This window comes from Cystoisospora suis, assembly GCF_002600585.1.
Source record: "Cystoisospora suis strain Wien I chromosome Unknown contig_500, whole genome shotgun sequence".
In the NCBI taxonomy this organism is placed as follows: Eukaryota; Apicomplexa; class Conoidasida; order Eucoccidiorida; family Sarcocystidae; genus Cystoisospora; species Cystoisospora suis.
This window is the reverse complement of record NW_027153301.1, coordinates 5843-29799: the sequence shown is the minus strand read 5'-3', so window position 1 is coordinate 29799 and position 23957 is coordinate 5843. Positions and strand designations below refer to the sequence as shown.

Here is a 23957-nt window from a genome sequence, read left to right as displayed (position 1 = left end):
GCGGGGGGGGCACCGGAGAACGAAAACTGAGATGACCACGAGCATATCAATAGAAGGGTCAACTGCGCTAATGAATTGAAGATCTCTAACGAAGAGTAGGGAGAACCAGCTCCTCGCTGAGATGATGCATGATTCGTGTGAGGTGAAGAATCATACACAGACGGGTAGATCCAGCGGCAACAGCCGGTTTCGTTTTCGAAATACCCAGGAAAAGTCCACACGAGGAACGAGATTTTTAGCACGCACCATATGTGAAACTGCGTGCTGAACGGTAGTGCATCATGCGGGCCAATCACGCTCTCCGGTCCCTGTGAAGCTGAGACTGAGCACATCGGCCGCAACCTTGGAAATGTGAAGAAGACAGGGAAACTAACGGTCCGGCTTGATTGGGTTCCCCACCAGAGAGATGTGGAGCTACTGAACCTCTGGACACAGAAGTTACAATGGCGATAGTGATTGTGCCTGGCGCGCATTTCTCACTCAGTGCTTACTATCGTTCTTGCGCTGAACGAAAGAAAGCGATAGGTCGTTTTCTGGCTTGCTAGATATAATCTCCACAAACTTTTTCTGGGCAACAAGGGTATCAACTGAAACTGCGCCGCTGCCGCGGATACTTCAGGGCCTCCGGGTGCAGGAGGAATTGCACCCGCGGCTCATGTGGTCCGCATTGCGGTCTTTCCACGTCAGCTGCCAGCCAAATCCGCTTGCCCTCTGCTTAGCTCTCCCATGCCTTTCGAAAGCCAGAATACCTTTGCTGAACGTCGTTCGGAAAGAAATGCTAGGCGTCTTCTTTCCCCATTACTCCACACTATCAGCGCTATGCAAGAAAGAACATTCAGAGAAGTTCTGACACCTATGTGCATTCGCCCGGAATAGCTTAGGCGGTCTCTGCCTAAAAACGCTTGTACGGAAAAAGCCAGAAAGTTGACACTGTTTCGGTGCTGAGCACAGCGGTAGTCTGAGAGCGAGATATCCCGGAGGAGCCTTGCCCGCCTGCATTGTTGTGACTTGCGTTCCTTAGTTCAGCATCAGCCGAGAAGGTCCATAGTCCGTGCTACTCCCACATTAGCGTGTGTACACACAGCATGAGAGTGACACAGGGGAAGTAAGGAATCAACAGCATAACTCCTTTGTCCGGCAGCCCCCGGGATCGGTGAGAACGTGAAGTGAAGACCGAGTGCCCGCTCTCCTCTTGTCCGGTTCAGTGGGAGGCTACGTCTATCCGCCTCTCCAGGACACTTGGAGACGTCGAGTTAGCATGACAATATCGACAATACAGTCGGACGGGTTCCAAATATACCTTCAAAAGCGCAGTTTTCCTTCGCGGGCTGAACCGCTTTCCAAACGTAGAGACGCACGAATAACAACCAAGCGTGGCCTTTGCACTAGGGAGACGAAGACGGGAAGTTGACGCCGCCTCCCAGGTGCAACGACACGAGCTTACTTCTTCTCCGATCAGTTGACCGACCGACCATCGCGTGGCCTTTGGACCCCCTCCAGAAAAACTTGAAGCGAGCTTAAACGAAACAGCGCAACGGTCACAAGTGTCTCCCCCTTAGAAAAGAGATAGAAGAAAGCTCACGCATGCATACTTCGCACGAATGAGATCGGAAAGTATCGGGACACTGTGTCATTCAAGGGAGCGGAACTGCAGTCATTCTTTCTGGACCCTGGTTAGTACCGAGGCGATACGCCTCTGTAAACACACAGCTACGTAGTGTCCTTTACACAGACCCATCGCTAGTCAGACGTCTCAGAAGAGGGGCATGCTCACTCGTAGTAGACGATTTCTGCAAAGAAACTACACGAGGGCCGGCTACAGATAACATTTCCGCAGAACCTGTTTGCATCAGCATATACCTTTTCTTCGTAAGAGGAATGTAGGATGCATTCTAGTAGTCTTAGTAGTAGGCGCAGGAACGAGTAGACATAGTGCGTCGACGCACACTGAAGCATGAGAACGGTTCACTGTGTTGGATAGAGTAAGAATAGTCTTCAGCTGCTCATATCTGGAAGACAGACACATCCACGCTTCAAAGATTTCAGACTGAAACTGAAGCGCATGCATCTATCTAGACAGCACTGGGACAGGGGACGCCCAGGGTCGTTCACGACCGGGCAGGCCAGCGCAACTGCAACAGAGTAGGCTTCCCTCCCTTCCCCCTTTACCTACCGATGAGCAGTTAGAAGAGGTTGTGAGACAGGAAGGCAAATCGTTTCCCGTCAACAGAAACAAAGAAAGACGGCACAGCGAGGCGCCTGCACTGCGGCAAAACAATTCAAGAATGTGTCTTTGACACTGCTGACCGGTGCCGGAAGAATCAATCTGTAGAAACCGGCTGCTACCCAGGCTTTCCCCAAAACCACTGAAACGAGCGGAACTGTTTTTTTTCTGTCAACCCTCGATCTGAGAATCACGACGAATCCTCTCATGACGTCTCCACTAAGCGTTCTGTCCGTCCACAACCTCTTGATCTCTTCTTATCCTTTCTTTCCTTCGATCTGTCATTTACCTTTCTCCAACGGTTCTCCCCCACTTCCTCTCGTCCTCTCTTTTCTCCTACGTTCATCTCTCATCCATGTCTTTCCATCAGGTCACCCGCCCTGTTCTGATACATTCAAGGGAGGTTGCTGCGACGCAACTCCTGGTCCATCGGGGAATCTCGCTTTCGGCATTGACTCACACCCTCCGCCGCTTCCTACCTGAGATGATGTGGTGCCACTTCCGTAAGCAACGACACCACCACCTCCGCTCTGCCCCCCTTGATGAGCTAAACCAGGCTGCGGTGCACCACCGAGGACGGCATTCGGTGGGTTACTACTTCCATCGGTCGCCACCCCCATATTAAGATGAAGTGGACCCCCGCCAAAGTTCGACCCTGGGTTTGACGATGCATTGTTCTGTAGATTTGACTGAAGGACAGCAACTCCCCCAGCTGGGTGGTGAGGCGCCGTATGGTTCTGCTGCTGCTGGTGTTGTGAAGCACGGGACGCGAAGGCTTCAGGGTTGGTTGTCAAAGGGTGGCCTCCTTGAGGGTGTTTACCATAGTAATAGTAATAGTAATCCGTGTAACCTCCTACTTGTCCTGGGGCTGATGGAGGAGGCGGTGAGCATGGGTGAGGGTGCGAAGACGGTGGGAAGGAAGGTGCATACGGTGACGAAGCATATCCATGAGGCGGACCTCCTGGTAAGGCTGCCCCCGGTGATGACGCAGACATACCATTAGGATCTACAGACGATGGATGAGGAGACGGCGGAGCCGAAGAATTGGCTACACTTTCACGACCTGCTCCAGATGGAACTGCCCCCCCCCCTCCACCTCCTCCTGAAGACTGAAGGAAAAGAAAGCAACGGAAAAAGACTAAAAACCGAAGATGGATGTTGTCTGACACACGAAACACCAGATTTGTGAACGTAGGTACATCGGTGATGTGATGGGACACCCCGAGTATCAACGGGAGTGATGTAATAGATGACGAGTGAGCAGACATGCGGAAAAAGCCGAATGCACGCAAGTCGTCCTTTACCGGAGGCCAGGAGGTATCCGGACATAGACAGCTGAGGTGTTGACTACTAGTCAATACAAGTCAAGGAAGGAGATAAGGAAGAGCAAAATTCTTTGTATGTAACACTACACCCTTTTCCGACAACTATCGACCACACTATGGATGAAACCATGCCGCTAGACGCCGGCTCAGAGACCTCTGCAAAGCACGCGAGACATAAGGAGGTATCCTGCGTATCTCTTAGAATGGCGCCACTCCATGAACGAGAACCTTGATTCCTTCATTGTACTCCGTATATGGAGAAACATCTCCGAAATCCTACGATTGCAGCGCGGCGCACTCATATACAGACATACATACCTTGGGCGCGACCTTGAAATTGTTATAGCCACTCTGTCTCCCGGTGCGCGAGGCAGCTGCATTAGCATCTTCTCCAGGAGGGGGTGCCCCTGAAATTGAGCCTGCACTCTGGTCCCCGTGACTATTGCTACCTGAGACACCGCCGGGCCGCTGATATGGGAAGTTCGGAGGTGGGTAAGCATAGGCCTGAACTCCGCCTCCACCTGGAGCAGGGGGATGACCAGGAGGTTGCTGCGACGGAGGAGCGACAGGAGCACCTCCGTAACAACTGTAGTAAAAATATCCTGCTTGCTGCTGAAGGGCCTGTTGCTGTAAAGCTAACTGCTGTCTGTATTCTTCCCCTCCGCCACCTCCGACCAAGAGAGGTGTGGAGGTTCCCCCCCCGGCTATCGCTGTTGAAGAGTTCAGAGAAGGCCCGCTTGTCAGTAATACACTGGGATTCTCATTGGGTGTCCCACTCCCGACAAGTCGAGGAGGTGCCCCCGTTGTATAGACACCGGCAGGAGAATGAAGCGCGCTTCCAGTAGCACCACCACCAGCAGCGCTACCGGCAGGACCTCCTACTACTCCCGGCAAACTATCATTGAGGGTTCGAGAAGAAAACATGACGCCTGTGTTGTTTTGTCCAACAGCAGCAGCATTCTCATTACTGCCTGCTCCACCCGTCCCCGGATCCCCTGCTCGAGGTATCTTGTAAGAACCAGGTCCACTTTCATGTACATTTCCTGCTCCTCCACCTCCGCTACTACCGCCTGTAACTGAAGGATCTCCTCTGCCATCAGGTGTTCCCGGCAGTACAGTGCGCTGAGGTGTATATACACTTGACGCATGCGGAACTGTCCCCCCCCCGGGAGGTTGAGAGGAATAGGCACTTCCTCCGCCGCTCCCTAATGAACTAACACGCACGACACCTTCGGAAGAACCACCGGCGGACGAGAAAGATGAAGGAAGTCCTCCCCCGCCTTGCTGAGTGTCTCCTCCTCCTGTCCCCCCGCCTCCAGAATGTGGCACAGAGGAAGACGACGATACCCCAGGCCTTGCATAGAAGGCCTGTACAGTGTGCTGCCTGTTAGGAGCAGGGGAAAGAGAAGGATGAGAGACAACACCAGGGCCTTCTCCAGCCGTTCCCTGGAAATAGATATGCCCCCCTTGAGGGTTCTGCGCGTCAACAACAAGAGAGGAAGAAGCTGCTCCGATTCCTCCACCTCTCGTGACAAACTGTGGAGCTAATGAACCAGGAGGCAGTGCATGTGCGGGATGTATAGACATTCCATAGTAAGACGCCTGAGGGGGAGCCACGCTTCCTGAAGAGGCAGGAAGAAGTGAAGGCGTCGCGGCAATGTGAAAAGATGGGTGAGGAGAGAGAGAATGAAATCCTCCTGCCTGAGTGTTCATTTGAGATGGGTGAAGTGCTTCAAGAGAAGAAAAGCCGGCCTGAGAAGGGTGCTGAGGAACCACCGAAGCGGATGATTGGGCATCCATCGGAGGTCCTGTAAGAAGGAGAGGTCGAGATGAACTGGAAGTCACATGAGACGGGGCTTGGAGAAACGTAGAGCAGTGTGAGGGAGAAGAAGAAAACGAAGACGACGGTTCAGGTATCGTAGTGCTAGCAGCAAAGGACGCTGCTGCTGCGGCAATACGCTCCTGTTGTACAGCTTGACGATGGATAGAGAAAACTTGAAGACCTAGAGGAACATCACCAACACAATCGCCACTAAACAGAGAAATGGCTTCTCGATGAGTCAAGTCCGGAGAACATCGTAATAACACTTCCCTAGTCTTAACGTGCGTAGAAAAATGACTTGAGAAACATGTCGCACAACATTCAGAACAGATGCTGGAGTTTACGCGGCCTCCTGATGAGGGAAGAGGATATGAAGAGATGGCAGACTCTATACACTATGGGCGATCTTGCTGAATTTGAAAAGGCAGATACAGTCAGAAACCTTGGGCGCTCACACACAGAGGAAGCCCAGCTATGCTTATCTTCGTTTTTCCTTGTCCATTTAGATGTGTAGAAACATACAAGCCCGTATGACTCCATCCTCATGCATGCACGTTGATAACGTCCTCATCACCCGCGCGTACCACAGAATGATAACTTCACGCTTACATAGATATCTATAAATAGATATATATACATATACGTAGACACTCACACAGATGTGCCTACATCCACAATGACTGGTGCAAGCAACGCATCTCATTCTTATCATCATGCGGTATGTAATCGTTAGTATCTCTTGAACATAAATGAATCCTTAAATGAAGACAGCACTCATTTCTCCACATGCCTTCAGAAGGAGACCTTACCCTCAGTAGTTTCCGGGGCATCAACCCCTTCCGCCGTAGCAAACGGAGGTGCATAGCAATCTGTCCCTCCACCTTCTTCGTCTCTTCTCGGCTGTATATACAGCCCTTGTTGAGGTGGCCATGCAGCCATCATCATTCGTCTTGCAGAAACACCTCCCTGCCAAGACGATTCTCCATTGTGTGCACGGCCATTAGCACCACTAAGACGACGACTATCGTATGAAGAGAATTGCCTTTCTCCTCCTTCACATAACCCATTCTTCTTTGTGTCGCTTCCGTGTTTCTTACGTCCAGCTCCTTTGTCTCCTTCAACCCCCGGACCAGATGTACGTTTCGAGCTAACATCGTTAGGCTCATCTCGCCTACTACTACTACCTGAGGTAGAAGACATCATCATGAGCGTCTGTTGTTCTCCCGTATCAGACTTAACGTGTACATGAGGAGAAAGCAAAGGATCTCCTGTACTGTTCGATGTGGCAGAACCACTATGACCACCACTACCATGAAGGAGTAACGAATGACCTCTCTGTTGAGACCCCGTCTCCTCATCATCATTATCAGCCCCCTGACTGTTTCTATAATCTTGATCATTCTCTTTCACGAGAGGCGGGCTTGCCTTTGCGAAAGGTGACAGGCGTGATCGACGAGAAGAGAGGTAAGGAGAATAACCTAGGGGTGGTGGACTCGAAGAAGAAATCAGAGGACGTCGAACAAGACGATCCAACCACAACCGCCCGCCACGTCCTCTTCTACGCACTAAACGGCAGAAAGTGAAAGGAGAAGAAGAAGGAGACTCGGCAGAAGGAGAATTCAGGAATGGCGGGGGAGGTGGGACAAGAGATGGTGGTGCAGGAGATGTTGAAGAAAAGGAAGTAAGATAAGGAAAAGTAGAAACAGACGGGAAATAAGAGGAGGAAGAAGACGAACGAAAATGAGGATTCTCTGAAAGAAAAGCGACACACAGAACATAAGAGAACAAGACATGACTTACAGGTCACGATTGATGGGTGAGGAACAGTTATCAAGGGGCGGGAAGGACTGCTAAGAATTTCCGTTCAAAATCTCTTGCATGCATGCACATACACCCATCATAGTATCCGCAAAAACAAACAGATCCCGCACGCAATGAACCATGCCCACTGTACGTACAGCTCACTGACGAGAAGGTTCTCATGGAAGCAGCACCACCCCAGCCCCCACTACCGCCATGACAGTTTTTTGACGTCCTCCCCAAAACAGGACGAAAGCAGCAGTATTCCAACCAAAGTACACCAACAAGCATTAAGGAAGATCCTCTAGCGTTCAATGGACGAATGTCTTGATCTGGAGTATAGCCTGATGACTAAAATCGGAACTGTCTTTCCTTCACTACCATCTACACAATCCTTCTCAACGCACTACACTTCTTCTCAGTCTACGCATGAGAAACACTTGCCCACCCAATCCGCCAAGATACCAAGCGACTTGCGATACTCGCTTTATGCACTGAGAGAGAAAGTGAGTACTCGGGACACGCCTCTCCCCTATCTTTCACTCTACTGATAATCTATCCACCTCCTGCACCCTTCGCTTTATACAGGCGTCCAAGCGTCACACAACTCATACTTCGAAATCCAGACACATACAGCGATTGACAACATTGAACCTTACGCAGAAAGAACTGGACGACTGAAGAAGATCCTCAGAGGGCAGAATGCCTGACTGATGTTTCTCTTTGTCACTTACCCTTATGGAACCAAGCTACCCATGGGGGAGCATCATCTCCTAATATTCGATCCACGTCCTTCATTGCAACAGCTAAGGCGTCTTGATCTGTTCTCTCTTTTTCTTCTTCAAATCCCTCTCCACCACTACCCTGTACACCTCCATCTAATCCTTCTTCCTCACCCACAAAACGCCCAGTAGGTTCCCCCCCTCCTTGCTCATCTCCGGTTGCAGTACTTTGACCAGCCTTCTCTCTTCTCCTAGAGTGACTGCTATGACTCCTTGATGACGTCTTCACAGCAGCCTGTCCACCTGGTTCACTTGATGGCTGTCGTGAGGAAGCTAAAGAAGACGGCCCTGAGTTAACCTCACTTGTGCAAGTTGCTGAAGAAGAAGAAGCTGAGGGACCTGCTGACTTCGTCTCGGTTGTTCTCCGTAGAGAGTTTGTGCCTTGGGCGGCCGCAGACTCCTCTTCTTCATTCTTCTTAACCATTCTTGACCTTCTCTCAGATGACGTCCTGTGTCGTTTTCTTGTACTTTGTCTGTCAGAAGCCTTAGTGACTTTCTCACGGAACGAATCCCATAACGGGTGTCGATACAGAGGATCGGAAAGCTCAAACCGAGTTTGGTCGAAGATTAAGTGTTGAACCTAAACATCCAAAAGAACCGGAAAGAGAGAAAATGTCAAGCACACGCATGCATGCACGCAAACTAGGCATAAATTACCACACTAAACTCTCTTTCATTCCGTCACAGTGCATTGTCGCCTTACGACTAGCTACTAGTCACAAAGACGTTCTAACGTATATAGCCACGATCGTGTTATGTATGTATTGATAAGTATCAATATATATGTTCCTATGTACTTAGGTATGCATGTCAGACCCCTCCACCCGTCACATGTATGTGCATGTTCCACTATGAAGAAGAAGGTGAGAGGTATAAGTGGGCGTGTGTTGGGTAGAAGCGGTAACAGATGATGCGATTGCCATTGGTATTGCTTACCTCAAGAAGTTGCTCCTTCTTTTCATCTCGACACCGCATGCGTCGGAGAAGTCGTTCCACTACTTTAATGTCTTCTAGAAGTCGTTCAGCTCTCAAGAGCGTATCTTTTCCTACGCGTTTTTGCTTACGTAGAGTCATCTTCTCTCTGCCTACTTGCTGTACATAATTAGTCGAAGACGTGAGAGAAGAGAAAAAAAAAACACAACATGATACTAAGAATACTGTACATCACGCTAGCTACACTTGACGTCATGAAATCTACAACGAAGTGATAAGTAAGAAACTAGCTATGGCGTTAAATGAAAACTGAGAAAAACTCCTAAGTCAACGGTCTCTACCACTGCCGACAGCCGCGCCATATACATATTCATATATGCAGTCATCATACAAGTGATATTCATATACTAAAGTACATGCACTCTCTATGTATCTACATATATGTTATCAACGCCACCGCATACGCTTCAATAGATGCTTACGAAAAGGAACGGGCGGGTCCTAAGATAGGAAGTTGGCAAGCTTTCCGCCTGCTCTTCTTGATGTATCTTCTTCACTAAGAAGTCTCTGTATCTCTCAGTTTATTGATACCACTATCGATCGGAAGGAAGCCCGGCTTCTCGAGATAGATAGGCAGATACATGGGCAATAGTACATGGAAGCCCCATATGATTCGCTCACGTACTGTGATAGTTAGATCTAGACACCACGAGTGAACAAAGGATGCGAAGCACAAGGTGAGAGGAAAAGAATGAAGCTAACAGACTTCTTTACTGAAAGAAGAGAACTTACACGAGGTCTGAAGACAGCAAGTGGAGAGACATCTGAAGGAGAGCACGCAGGCCAGAAATGCCTTAGCAAAGGCTTCCCGAGCTTCTGACGTTTTTCTATCCAATACTGTGGACAAGAAAAGAAATTACATGGAAAAAACGACAAAGATACAGAGAAGGGGGGACAGCTGATCTGATCTCTCAGTCATTCAAGTATACACCACCTATACACGTTATGAGATTGTCCATCAAATGGTCTCACACCAGACGTCTCCGAAAACGAAAGACCACGCGATTGCTTTGATACACAGTCAGAAATCTTCTTCGTGGCGATGTCCTCTCTCCCAGGAAAGGAAGGGAAAAGGTAAGAGGGAAAAACACAGAAGTCTCGAGCAGAAGACCTCCGACTTCTATCTCCTTACTAGATGGCTACAACAGGCATACCCCCATGACTGAGAAAGGAGGTCAAGCACGCCTCTATAGTCAAAGACCCTGATCAAAGAGAACTCTGGAGAAGAAGTCTCCTACAAACTCCAACGTCTGTACAGGCGTGCTGTACCATCTTCCCCTAGACACCCCCCTATAAAACAGAGTTATTATGTGATGATGCTCATGTCGGTTCCTTTGTCTCGCAGTTGAGCATATTCAATGTGTATCACAGACACAGAGGAACACGCGGCAAGTAACCCACCACCCACTTCGTTTATCCTCTCCACCGGTCATTCATACACATCACTACCCCCTATCTCATTTCACCTTCCTTCCAAACGCACCATCTCTTCTTCTTCTTCCTTAGGAGTCACACGCGCACGGTCATCCTTTAACAGCCTCCTAATCCCCTTCATACACCTCTGAGCTGAGTTGCTCACCGGTTAGGGTGAGACAAGAATATCATCATCGCCCATCCCCTCTACTTATGGACTAGCCACCGGACTCCTCCTACCTATTTTTCGTTTTGCTACAGCTATTGTGATTGCGTCTGACCAGCCCTTTAGTTTGACAAACCCTCTCCCTCTTCTATCATCTTACCGCTTGGACTTGTTTAACGAGGACTGAATGAAGATCAAGTTTCAGGTTCTCCCGAGCAATCTTGATGGCTTCTTTATGTGTGAGAGAATTCTCATTACCCCCCTTTGCATGCGTTTCCTTTTCAAAGGCATCAATCAACTTCACAAAAGCTGTCTCAGAAAGAACAAGATCTTTCCTCATTAACTTCCCTCCTCCTCCTGGCATCCCTACGATACTTCGACCACTACTACTACTACTACCACTGCTAGTATTCACCCCATTACAGACAGGCAACGATTCCGCCTCCTGACCTTCACCTTCTCCAACTGCTCCACCCCCTTCATTTCGTGTGTCACTTCCATAAGAGGGAGATCCATGGTAATCTTGTCTCTTATGATTGACGTTGTCTATACCTTTCTTGTCAGAATCCGAAGACGAAGAAGTGGACATATCACTTTTTTCTCTCTTGTTATCGTTAGGAAACTGAGAATGGCCACGATGATCTTTCTCTCTCTCTGAACCTCCAACACCTCCGGTCTGGAGAGAACCTGATACAGATCCAGACACATCAACTCCTTCTGGCTGACTTCCTCCCTCTCCTTTTCCGTTCGGAAGAGACGAAGTTTTTCCTGAAGAATCATGTCTTGTTTTGGTTTCAAGATTGTTATCGTCCCCCCCATCTTGTAACTTTCTCGAGAACTCTTCATCTTCATCTGATGGGAGAGTAAAGAGATCAGGCGAAGTTAACAAGGAGGGAGGAGCATAAAGAGCTACTCGTCGATTCAAGTTCTCCACGAAAATCTCATCCTCTCGCAGCATGTCATAGTGGACAATCGTCCCATCTGATAGTCGAAGTCCCGTCGGCCTGAAGAATTGACAGAGGCGAACAAGAAGGGGGGGGGAGGAAAAAAAAAGGTAGGGAGAATGTCTCGTCTCTCACATCGGGTTCTGTGGAAAGTTGGAATCATAGAGACACATGAACTGATTGAAGACAAATCCAAACTCATCACAAGTCAAGACTTGGTCGGGGTGTTACACGGGGGAGATAAATACATAGACATACAGAGAGAGAATACACACATGTCTATATAGTCATAGACAGACGCTACGGATAGAGAGCGACAGAGAGAGGGATACTCTATCGTGACAAATGGACATACAGAGTTCACGTGTACAAGAAGAATGAATATAGATCATCACCAGCATTTATTCCCTACCCTCTACGAAGCACACGACTCAAAACGACATGCAGTTCAAAAGAAAAAAACGCCTCAGATCCCTTTCCGCGATACACCCCTACCCATAGAGACAGATGTAAACACAATAGACAAATAACCGTGTGTACGCGCATTTGTACTGGCATGAAACATAGTGCGTCTTGAGTCGTATAGACAGAGAAAGAAGAAGAGACGTAGCTATACTCTCCACCCACTAAAGCGCTAGCTCAATGGTACCATTCTAGTGTGGCTGCATGAAGTGTCGTCTACATGCAGTCTCTCTTTCTCTTCCATTATGAACCCTATCCATACAACGCACACATATATGCATTTAACAAAAGACAGAAGACGAAGAAACTCTATTTCTGATCTCTACGACACCGATCCATAGTATATAAGTGAAGAAAGAAGAGAAGAAGATGAAGAGACTCTCACTGATCTCTATGGAGTTCAAAACGTATATAGTGATCAGGCCGTATGAAGTTTTTGAGTTGAGCATCATGTGATGTCTCGATATGGATGGGAGGGACGACAATTCGCTTCTGCTTTTTCTTCTTTGATCCTCCGCCTGCCCCCCCTCCATGCCCCGAAGAGGCGCTAGTCGATGCTGCTGAAAACTCCTCATCGATAAACTCCGTAGGCGAGAGAAAACCAAGTTGGATCGGATCTATTCGAACTCCTTCCTCTTCCTGAAGAATGATGAGACAAAACGAAGAACCAAGAGGACGATGGAACAAGGAAAAACATTTGACAGAACTGAAGAGAGAAAGATAGCATGAGAGAGAAGAGACAGTTCATGAAGAAGAAGGATATATCATCGAGATATGTAGACAGGAAAGAGAGGGAGTTAAAACTGGGAACACGGACCTACTCCTGAGCTCAAAAAGTTGTTTCTCGACTCTTCTATAGCTAAGAGCAGAAACTTTCTTCAAACAGCAGCCTTATAGAGAGGCCATCAAGGCAACCATATGAGAGTTATCAGGGCTCTTTGAAGAAACGAGAGAAACGCCACATAGATTCCATGCTAAAAAGGCAATAGGGCGCAAAATGTTCCCTTTATTTGCCGCATAACCACTGAGAGAGAAGATGTACTAACTGGGAGGTAAAGATACCTCTAACGGCATTCTTCTTTTCTAGCCAAGCTTCCTCTCTCCCTCTTTCTCTCTCGCTCTCTCCTGTCCATCGAAAAATAAGACACAGGCTCCTCCTCCTCAATGAAGGAGAATACATGTGAAGAGCCTGTACGTAGGCGAAGGAGCAGCCTACCTACTACCTTTATCCGTCACTCACTAGCTATGGCATGGATGCAGTAGAAGAACAACTCCGTAAGTGTCTCCACCCCATCGAAAGTGCGAAGACAAGGACTCGTTACTTCTCTTTTTTGAAAAAGAGAAAAGAGAGAGGAGAGAGAGAAAAAGAAGCGAAGAAGATCAACTTACAGCCAGTTGTTCAACATCTTCATATCGACGAATGACAAGGAGTTTCTTAGCGGCGTCAACAGGCCTTGTTCGAAGTTGCCTTTGAGGGACAGGCGCCGCTGCTGCAGCTGCCGTTGTAGGAACTGTTGAATGAGTAGGTAAAGGAGGTGGAGAAGAGGAGGAAGATCCAGAGGATGACGACGATGATGAAGAAGCTGATGGAAGGACAGCAGAAGAAGAAGTAGGAAGAGAAGAAGAGGCCCCAGGAGCCGAGAAGAGCTTATTCCCCGGCATTCCTTCTTGGCTTCCTCCTTTCCCTGATAGAATCGTTGGGGTTTTACCTACGATTCCTTTTGACCCGTTTGCTAGTGGTGAAGTCTGATGAGTAGTCGAGGGGGGAGAAGAAGATGATGAAGATAGGGAAGCAGAAGAAGGATAACGGTTGCTCTCAGTTGAATTGTTACTGGATGAAAGAGAAGACAGAGACGGGGGAGCAAACACAGAACTTGTAGTTGTACATACAACAGCCGACGACTGGAAAGAAGTACAAGAGCTTGCTGTACGTGATGGAGACGGTGGCGCCATGCTTAGTGACCACACTCTCCATAGAACATGAGACAAGCCCACACTAGGAGAGATACGTGCTAGCTATCAGTTGAAAGGGAGAAAACAGCATCTCAAAAAGAAAAAGAAAGTAGAAACACAGGAAGAACGCAAAGACGACAACGTGACGGAGGGAGAAACAATGGTGTAGACAGTCAACAAAAGAGAAGGGATGGATGCAGAGAGGAAAGAGCGAGAAGGGAGAAAAGGGCAATGACGATAGGCCCTTGAGGAGGAGAACTGAAAAGACGGACTCTAGAGAGGAAGAAAAACCGATTTTAATCTTACAATGTGTGAAAAGTAAAGCTGATTTGAAAGACGATAAAAAAACAACGAGATAAGAAGACAAGAAGAAAGAACAACACCAGAGCGACTACTTGCAAACTGTGGAAGAAGAAACGGACTAAGCGAAGATTATACGGGACTGCAGCAAGACGGCGTTGCACACAAAAGTCAGCATCGTCTTCTGCTGTTATTTTCTCAACAGAATTGACGAGGAAGAGAATGTTTAAGCTGAGAAGTCCTGATGTTTACTGGAGAAAACACGGGGAGACGAATATCAAAGAGAGAGAAGAGGATTTTGGCTGTAGCTGAATGAATGGTAATGTTTCCAAGACAAAGAAATGCGATAAGAGGGGTGTATCGATATGTATGTCGGCTGTATGGAGACCCGCCTTGATACATATGTTGAGCCGCATCCGTATAAACTTTATAGTCGATATCTGTGTACTTGACACGTAGATGTCTATCTTGCCACTCGCCGTAGATGATCAGAATGGCTCTTAACAAAACAGCATACAGATAGACATACAGTCTTAATGTGTGTGGAGACACCTCTTCAGTCAGGTGAACATACACCCGGGATCCACCTTTGTATAGTCGAGTGTACGCATTTTTGATGAGTAGGCCAACAGAACGACTTTCTACAGAGCAAGAAGACACAGGACTGCCTGAAGACGCTGAAACGCAAGAAGAAGAGGAGGGTGGCATCGACGAAGACGCCGCAGATGACAGAGGAGAAGAAGAGAGAGGAGGAGAAGAAGAAGAAGAGGGGGAAGGAGATGTGGCAAAAGAGGAACGAGAAGAAGTAGTTTGTGTAGGAACTTTTTCCTCCTCCATTCTTTCTTCTTGACTGTCAGTTCGTAATCTTTCTTTTAGCTCCCTCGCGAGCTCTTTTCCTATCCGGAGACAGAGAAAGGATCTCCCAGAGCATAGTTTCTCAGACTTTTTTGAGCCAAGTCCAGTGACGTCTTGCAGGAAGCTCTTCTCTCCTTCCCTCGCTGTGTCTTGTCCCATCCAAAGAAGGAAAAGAAGAGACCGCACTCCCTCGCGCCCGGGCGCAAAACATGCATGGTCCTTTTCGGCCGTTTCACATCAGACCGTGTCAGAAGAAGAAGAAGGAAAAACCTCGCGCGATAGAGACAAGGAGAGGAAAGAAACGACTCATCAGATGCAGGGAGGAAAGAAGGCAGAGAGACTCAAGGAAGTCACGTGTCAGCTCTTTCTTTCTCTGGGCTGCGGCTCTTTAGAGAAAAGGAGTAAGGGACCGCGCAAACGCGGAGAGGAGAAAGAGAGAAAAATTCGTGTGATTGTCTAAGACGAAAACCAGGGGAAGAAATTGTGGATGTCGAGAACCTGGGGTGAGAACTCTTTCCTCTCTCTCCCTTTCCCCCGCATGCGAATAGCTCGAATTCACGACCTTTACGACCCAAGGTCACTTCCAGGCACACACGAAAAAGATTAGAGATCTCTCTGGCAATAAGAAGATCGTTTTGTCTCGTTGCATTTCTCTCTTCTTTCTGCTCAAATGTTTCTCTTTCGAAGACACACTCCGGCCCCACGTGCGTTTTGTATGATGTGTATACCTACACCTGTACACTTCATGTACATGGCGAGGACCGGGTGTCCTTGCTGCAGGGATAAAAGAAGCGCTATGATAAGAAAGAAGTACTATTAGTATGTTTTCCACTTCCGAAGATGTCTGACTCAGCTGATATGACGCGTGGAAGAAGAACGGACAGACGACGAGAACCACGCAGACTACGTCTCCGTGTGTGTGTGTGTGTCTAGTCGATGGATCATAGGTGACGGGCGGGGGTGTCGACTGAAGTGCGAAAGGCCGAGCGAGAGGTAACAGAACAGATCCGGAGCCAGTGAAAGAAACACAAAAGGAGAAATATCCACACCAACAGGTATCGAAAGGACGAGAAAGTTCTCGTGTCATCGACAGAGTGTTTATGTTCTTCGCCAAAGAGAACAAGACAGGACAGAAGATGGAGCTTTGGGCCGGGGAAGGAGGAGGTAGCTTAGCATCGGTTGGAAATCCCCCTTTCTTTTGATCCGTGTCTCTGGCCTCTGTAAGATCAAGAACCTTCTTAGTGTAAGTAAGGAGGCTCCAAACTAGTGACGGGAACCGAAAGAAAGACAAGGGCCGGTTGTTGTCTTCTATCTATGTAGCTTCTGAGAAAAGGTGAAGAGAAGCTGAAGGAACGGAAGGGAGTGTTGGTACTGTCAGGAGATGGAGGAAGACTGCGTACTACTCCTGGTACGAACCTCTCGATGATGCCCAGGTGTACATACACCTCAGTAGTAGTGATCATCCGTGGCTGTGTGTGATGTGTGTGATCGGGGAGCCTTACGACGTATTTATCAGCCGCACGAATAGCATCATCCTTTTCAGTAATGTCTTATTCTTTTCATTCATCCTATAAGGGAAAGCCTGACGTTTTCAACGCTGTTTGTGCTCCTTTGCTCTCCTCGCCTTATTTACGGTCTATGTAACGACCATGACTCCGCCTCTCCCTACTCTTCCTTAACCGCCTGTTACACCACAGCACTACTCTCTTTGGGCCGCATCAGTCAGCAGAGTGGTTGTTGTCGCCGTCAGCAGGAGCAAAAAAGAAGGGGGAGAGACTTGCCTGCTGCTGAGCGGTGAAAAGGAAGAGACAGCAGGAAGCAAGCGTGAACGAATCTGCTTTTCTCCTGAGGGTGTGTGACGTACACTCAACGGCTACTCGACTCATCTTTTGTTTTCGAACGAGTGATCAGTCATTACGACACAAGATCATAAGTTACTTTCTCACTACAACTACTGCTACTACTACGACAGCTCGCAACACCTACCTGCTCGCTCCCTGCCTGATGGATGCTTCTCCGTCGTTCTCCTCCTCCTCGCCACTCAGTAGTCATTCTCTACATTCTCATACACCTCGCTCCGTTTTTCTTTCTTTTCTTCGTATTGTTTCTTCTCCTGGGGTCGTGCGATGGATATCAAAGAACGAGAAGGAAGAAAGTGAATTAAGAAAGACAGCGGAAAGAAGAATGCTACGGGGACGGGCATGAGAATGGTGTAGAAATGAGGAAAGATCTCCTAGGTCTCTCAAACATAGGTAGGCAGGTAGTACGGCGGCTACTTCTACTGAACTTCTGTCGACTTTTTCTTCTGCCTCTTGAAAGAATTACACCTCGACAGCGACAACTTCTCTTTTTTAACGCGAAGATAAGAGGAAACCTTGTCCATCGCATTCCCTGGGTTGCTTTCTCTTCATCTGGTGTATCACCTTCTACTATCATCTTTTCTTCTCTCTCACTTTCTGTTACGCTTGTCTTCTGAAGTTCGTGCCTCCTATATCTCAGATCAAGTCAAAAGAAACCCGGAAAGAAGGAAAGAGACAGACTCTCTCTCACCTTCTTATTCCTTCATGCGTTCATCAAAAAAAGCAGCCGACTTTTCTTTTTCTCTCCTCTTCTTCACCTTGTTCCATCTCTTTCTTTCATTTTATCCTGTCTCTTCTTGCTTTCACACTGCCGGCAAGCCCCCCCGTTCCGTCGTCTTCATTCCGGTCCTACTTTTCTGAACTTTCTTCACCTGCTCCCCATACAACTTCTTTGCTTTTCTTTCTCTTCTCTTTCTTTCTTTTTTCTTTGAGAAGACTTTTCTTGTCCTTTTCTCTCCTCCTCGTCTTCTTTCTTCTTCCTGTTCGGTTTTTCTCATGGTTTCTAATCGACGTGTGCTACCATCGAACGGCCTTATCGCCAGACGTACATACACCAGGAAAAAGAAGAAGAAGAAAGAAGAAGAAGAAGAAAGAAAAGAAAGAAGAAAGAAAAGAAAGAAGAGAGGCTTCCTTTCTTCTTTACGCCTGTGAAAAGTTTAGACAGAACCAGAACACTCAGAATGTTCCTCTCCATTCTCTTCCTCCTTGGAGACAACTTCCTTTCTTTCTCAAGTGATCTTTCCTTTTCTTCTTCTTTTTCTTTCGTTTCCTTCTCTTCATCTTTCTTTCTTTCTTCTCTTGTCTTTCTTGTCTTTCTTTTCGATGCATGTGTGAAGGAGACGTCTGATCGATTCTTAGCCTCTGGCTTAGCGAAGGTATCGAAGTTTGGTCTCTTCTCTCCTCTAGATGTGGATAAAATGGTAAGCCACTCGACACATAAACATGCCTCGGGTGTATATACACCTAGCTAACTGACGTCCTTGTTCTCCTGGGGCAAAAGAAAACCGCCGGGTGTATATACACCTCACAGTCTCCGTTAGAGGGTGCCGTATCTTGCACGGGAGTATCAGTCAGTGTCAGACTGTATCTATAAACATATAGAAACGGTCCTGTATATCCATCTGTCCCTGCAGGCTATATGTACGAATCTATATATATATATATGCCTATATGTATATACCTCTATATATCGCTATCTACGCACTCCTTCCTCATTCTTTGCTATATATATTTGTATAGATATATATATGAATGTGTATATATATCTTATCATCCCCTCATGGATACAGTATCCAAGTACGTAGACACCATCCATACACTCTTACGTCTGTAGATTTCTCTCTACCCTAACTGTATAGAGAAATATAGATAGACACGGATAGATCTATAGATAGATATACGAATAGGCAGATGGATCTATCTAAATATATTTCTGTAGATTTTTCTCTCTCTCTCTTTCTCCTTTCAATAGGAAGGTCGATGCTTTTGCTGTGAAGATACGCCTCACCTGTACACACCACCCAAACTAGGAATTGAAGGCTCTCCTTTCTTTCTTTCTCCTTCTTCTCTCTCCTTCTTTTCTTTCTTTCTCTCCCTCTTTCTCCTTCTTCTTTCTCTCCCTCCCTCTTTCTTCTTCTTCTTCTTTCTCTAGACTGTTTCACTGTATTTCTATCGCATTTTGGAGCTAGATACAGATATATCTATGCGTGTACAGGTGTATATACATATGCATCTATTGAATCGAGTCTTCTTCTCTTTTTCTTTCTCTTTCTCTTCAACTTCCTTTTCTTCTTCTTTTTCCTCTCCCTCTTCTTTTGGGTTAGGTGATGCCTGGGAGTCTCGAGCGGCCGGTGCTTTTAAACGATCGAATTTACTATCCTGGCGCGAGGGAGGAAGACGTCAAGCAATTCTGTCTCTATCCTTCTCTTTATCTTTCTTCTTCTCTCCCTTCTCCGTCTCAATGCCTCCCTCGATGTGCTTTCTTAGGACCTCCGCTTTCTGGAAAGACCACAGTAAGAAGAAGAAGAAGAGAGACGAAGAAAAGAAAAGAAAAGAAGACGAGAGAAGAAGAAAGATAAAGATGAGAAGGGAGAGAGGAAGCAGAGAAGAAAGGAAGGGAAAATGGGAGGATGAACAGTATTGACGTCACCTTCTTCTTTCTCTTCTCTTTGGGTTCTCCTGGAAGAAAAAAGAAGTTTCCTAACAAGACCAGTACATTTCCAACGGAGAGAGCTAGCTATAGAAATACATCTACCTTTCATCTATCTTTAATTTATCTACCTATCTTTAATCTATCTATCTATCCTTAATCTATCTCTCTATCTATCCGTAATCGATCTATCTATCTACTCATCTTTAGTATGCCTGCCTTCGATTCTCCTATCTATCTTCAATCTATATTTAGCATAGCTGTCTATCTTTATTTTCTCTTTCTCTCTATGTGAACGTGTGTATGTAGGTGTGTATGTGGATTTCTTTATCTGTCTATTTAGATGGATTAATAGTCCGTCTAGGGTGGAGAGGAAGGGAAGTTCCTCCTCGTAGCCACCCCAGACTGTCTGTGGCACCTCCATCACACTATATAGACATGTGCAGATATAGATATGTGTATACGTATTCATAACTCTACATGTGTCTTTGTATGTATGGGGGTGCACATAGGTGTATATGACTGTGTATATGTGTGCTTAGAGAAAATCTATCTGATCCATTTCTCGAGACTTCTCCTTCTCTCATCTCTACGCCTGCCCTTTCTCCAAGCTTGTCTGTTGTGTATGTATCTACATGTCTATATATGAATTGCTTGATACATATATATTTATACACATCTAGATGTATACACGTATACAAATGTATCTACATTTATGTAGACTTTATGTATGGATATATGTAATGAGAATTTTCTCTCTTCTTTATCTCCATATGATAGGGAGATTTTTTTCTTTCTTTTTCGTTTGCTGTCTCGTCTCTGTCTCTGTCTCTTTGTCATGTGTATAGACACCCTGCGTCATACACACTGAACACTCACCTTGTCTAGAAAATCCTCCACAGTCATTTACTAAGTAACGGAGAAGAATTTCTTCTCTTTCTTATTCTTTATCTTCTTCTTTCCTCTTTGTCTTTATTTCCTCTTGAGGTTGCTTCTCTCAGAAAGGAGAAAAAAGCAAATGACTAGATGCGTCTCTCCCTATTCTTTCTTCTCGTCTTTCCCCTCTCTCTATCCATCCCCTCTCTTTCTATCTCTTTCAATTTTTCTCTCTTTTACTTTCGACAGGTTTCTTCTTTCTCTCTTTCTGTCTCGTTGCGTGCGTGTGTATAGATAGCTCGATTGATAGCTGACTGGTGTGGGGCCGTGTACGTGTCTCCCGAAAAAGCCGTAAAGAAATGTCTAGACATTCCTAAGTCTTCTTCTCGTCTTATACAAAGAGCTCTACATGAACTGAGAAGGTATTTAATCTACACCCTACCAACAAGCTTTTTCTTCTTTTCTCTTCTCCTTTTCTCTTCTTTCTCTCCGTGTATTCTCTTTTCTTCTTCTTCTTTCTTCCTTTTTGTATTTTTCTTCTTCACTTTCTTCTCCCCCTCCCTTTCTCTCGTTCTCACACACCCTAACATTTAACCTACACATACCTATACATATACATATATATATATATATGTATATATATATATACATATGTATAGAGATAGAAAGACATATATAGATACAAATAGCTCTCTCTCTCTATATATATTTATATATGTGGATGTCTTTGGTCGTCTTTCTACCGCACGAGACAATCTGCTCTGCAACACCTCACACACACATAATACAGACATAGCCACATATACACATACACATATATATATATATTTATATATTTATATATCTACATGTTTAGTCATTAACTCGTGTACACCTTCTCTTTCCCTGCTTTACAATCTGTAGAGCACCTCTCTATATCTATACATGTACGCTTCTATATACGTGACTCTCCTGTATGTATCCTAATTCCTTCTTTCATTCTTTCTTTTCTTTTTTCTCCTAATTCTTGCATGCAATCTTCTCTACACAAGTCCTCTCTTTCTTTCTTTCACATCTTTCTTCCGTGTCTTTCTCCCCTTCTCTTATTTTCTTCTTTTGTGACCTCCTCGTAGTTCTCTCCCTTCTTTCATCCATCCATCCTCTCTCTTCTTTCTTTCTTTCTTTCTTTCTTTTTCTTTCTTTGTAGAGGTCGTCGTGTTCCTTCATGTTGCTTGGTAAGACTGATTCATCAGCGTCTGCGTCAATTAGACACTCTACAGAAAGGATACATTTTGGATGGGTTCCCACGACATCTCGCGCATGCAAAGAGATTGCAAGCACTTGACTCATATCACCGAATCGAGATTTCTTCTTCTTCTTCTTTCTCTCTAGAAGACCAACACGAGCATTCTCCCTCTTCCTCTCTCTCTACCACACCCGATCAATCTCCTTCGCATCGCAAGGAAAGAAAGGAAGAAGAAGAAGAGAGAGAAGGAAGAAGAGAAAGATCACAGAGTGCTCTAGAGCTAAGTAGAGATAGAGATCTAGGCTTCCGCGGTGTAGCTACGGGAAAGAGAGAAGAAGAAGATACAGAAGAAGAAGAAGACGAGAGAGGAAGAAGAGGAGAAGAAGAGAGAAAGATAACGAAAGGAGGAGAGAGACATTCTATTGCTTTCGGCGAAAAGACTGGAGCTTCTATGAAGTATAGGGATATGCTGAAGGATGTCTTTCTTGTGGAACAAAAGAGAAAGAAAGAAGAAGAAGAGAGAAAAAGACGAAAAGAAAGAAAACTCGAAGAAGAAAAGATAAAGAAGGAGAAGGGGAAAAATGACGATGAGATAGAAGAAGAAGAAGAAGAGAGTGAAGGAAGTTCAAGAGATGAAGAGAATGAAGAAGACAAAGAAGAAGAAGAGAAGAAGAAGAAGAAAGAAGGTGTGTTAGAGAGAAAGACAAGATCACTCGATGTGACAAAAAAAAGAGAAGAAGAAGAAGAAGAATTTGGAGAGAAAGAAAGCGTAATGAAAAAGTCTGCAAAACCGCGACCTCATACATCTGCACTTGAAGAATCTTCTGGCACTTCTCAACCTTGGAATGAAGAAGAGAAAGAAGAAGAGAGAGAGAAGAGAAAGATAGAGAGAAAAGGCCGTGCAAATACAATTTCATTAGGAGAGAAAGAGGAAGAAGAAGAAGAAAATACTTCAAGATATACAAGACATACCACTGCGGGAATAGACCTACAGGAAATTCAAGAAGAGAAGAAAAAGAAGAAGAAGACCTCTGCTTCTTCTCCATCTTTTGAGAAAGAAGGGAATGAAGATCTTCCTATACCCAGTGACGGAGAATCCCAAGAGAGATGCGAAAATGAAAAAGAAGAAGAAGGAGAACAAGAGAGAAAGAAGAAGGAAGAAGAAACGAGTCGCGAGGACAGAGGGAATAGCACGACGAAAGAAAGAAGAGAGGAAGAAGAAGATGAAGCGAGAGACGAAAGTGTGAATAGAGAAGACCGAGGTAAAGAAAAAGAAGAAGAGAGCGACAGGGAAGAGAACAAGAAGAAGAAAGGAGAGAGCCACCCGCATGATGAAAAGAGACAGAAGAATGAGAAGAAGAAAGAAGAAGAGGAGAATAAGAAAGAGAAGAATGCTAGGATGAAAAAGAAAAAGAAGTTTGTCGCACGAACCCCTGAGGAACTCCAAGCCCACAGAGAAGAGAAGAAGAAGAGAAGAATCGACAGAGAATTGGAGACAATTCATGTCGATGCTTCTCTACCGGAGAATGACGAGGAAGAGAGTGCCATTGACCTCATTTTCATTCTTCAATCGAATTACGTCCAAACTCTCCAAAGAGCCAAAGACATTGCCTTAGAACATCAGAAAAGTAAGATAAGAAAGAAAGAAAATTCCATGCATGCAGACCCACACAAATATCCACATAATACACATGCACAGACATACACGCAGGAAGATATACACGCCACCGCATGCCTATACATCTCTCTCTCTCTCTCTATATATATATCTATATGTATGTATCTATATATGTCCGTGCGTACATATATATACATATATATATATATATCTATGCGTACATATGTATATATATGTCTATATAGTGTGTATGGCACGTAGCTACGAGGTATGTGTGGTGAGAAGTACACCCTTCAATACATAGACAAGGAGATAAAGAGATAGAGAGACAGATTGAGAGAGACGCAGAGGTGAAAAGGTAAATAGTTTATGAATTTTGATATGTCTAGGTAGAGATACGAGTCTATGGGATTTCCTCCTGTCTCTTCTTCTTTCTTTCTCGTTCTGCTTCATTGTTGACGGATATGTCTATGAGAAGAAAGGCCTCTAACTTCGATAAGAGAGGAAGAAGAAGAAGAGAAAGATGAGACGCACTTGCATGACATATCTCTCTCTCTCTCAGTCTATGAGGATTCTAAGTTGCCTATTATATGACTGTATATAGATACTTCTTGATAGACAACTCTAGACAGGATACGTCTTTGTGTATGATATCCATTCATACAAAGGAGGGAGCGAGAGAGAGAGAGA

General features: G+C 45.8%; 3 protein-coding genes across 3 annotated transcripts in view; 1 reads left to right on the top strand and 2 right to left on the bottom strand.

The window, feature by feature from the left end:
• Nucleotides 1–866: 866 nt before the first annotated feature.
• CSUI_001263 (enhancer of polycomb-like protein) lies at nt 867–15743 on the bottom strand. The gene is made up of 9 exons (XM_068061469.1): nt 13321–15743; nt 12317–12570; nt 10686–11529; nt 9679–9783; nt 8890–9045; nt 7906–8533; nt 6181–7122; nt 3868–5552; nt 867–3333 (listed from the first exon to the last, which is right to left on the bottom strand). Exons 1-9 carry the CDS (start codon nt 13882–13884, stop codon nt 2596–2598), a joined length of 5916 nt encoding a protein of 1971 aa, XP_067926554.1. The 5' UTR covers nt 13885–15743; the 3' UTR covers nt 867–2595.
• Nucleotides 15744–16883: 1140 nt separating this feature from the next.
• CSUI_001262 (uncharacterized protein) lies at nt 16884–17896 on the bottom strand. The gene has a single exon (XM_068061468.1). It carries the CDS (start codon nt 17473–17475, stop codon nt 17227–17229), a length of 249 nt encoding a protein of 82 aa, XP_067926553.1. The 5' UTR covers nt 17476–17896; the 3' UTR covers nt 16884–17226.
• Nucleotides 17897–18079: 183 nt separating this feature from the next.
• CSUI_001261 (adenylate) overlaps nt 18080–23957 on the top strand; it is a gene marked incomplete at both ends in the record, with an annotated part of 11531 nt that continues 5653 nt past the window's right edge. The window contains 4 exons of the mRNA XM_068061467.1: nt 18080–18319; nt 19223–19411; nt 20719–20846; nt 21611–23277. Of these exons, the coding sequence (XP_067926552.1) occupies nt 18080–18319; nt 19223–19411; nt 20719–20846; nt 21611–23277 (2224 nt within the window). The remainder of the gene's footprint in view (nt 18320–19222; nt 19412–20718; nt 20847–21610; nt 23278–23957) is intronic.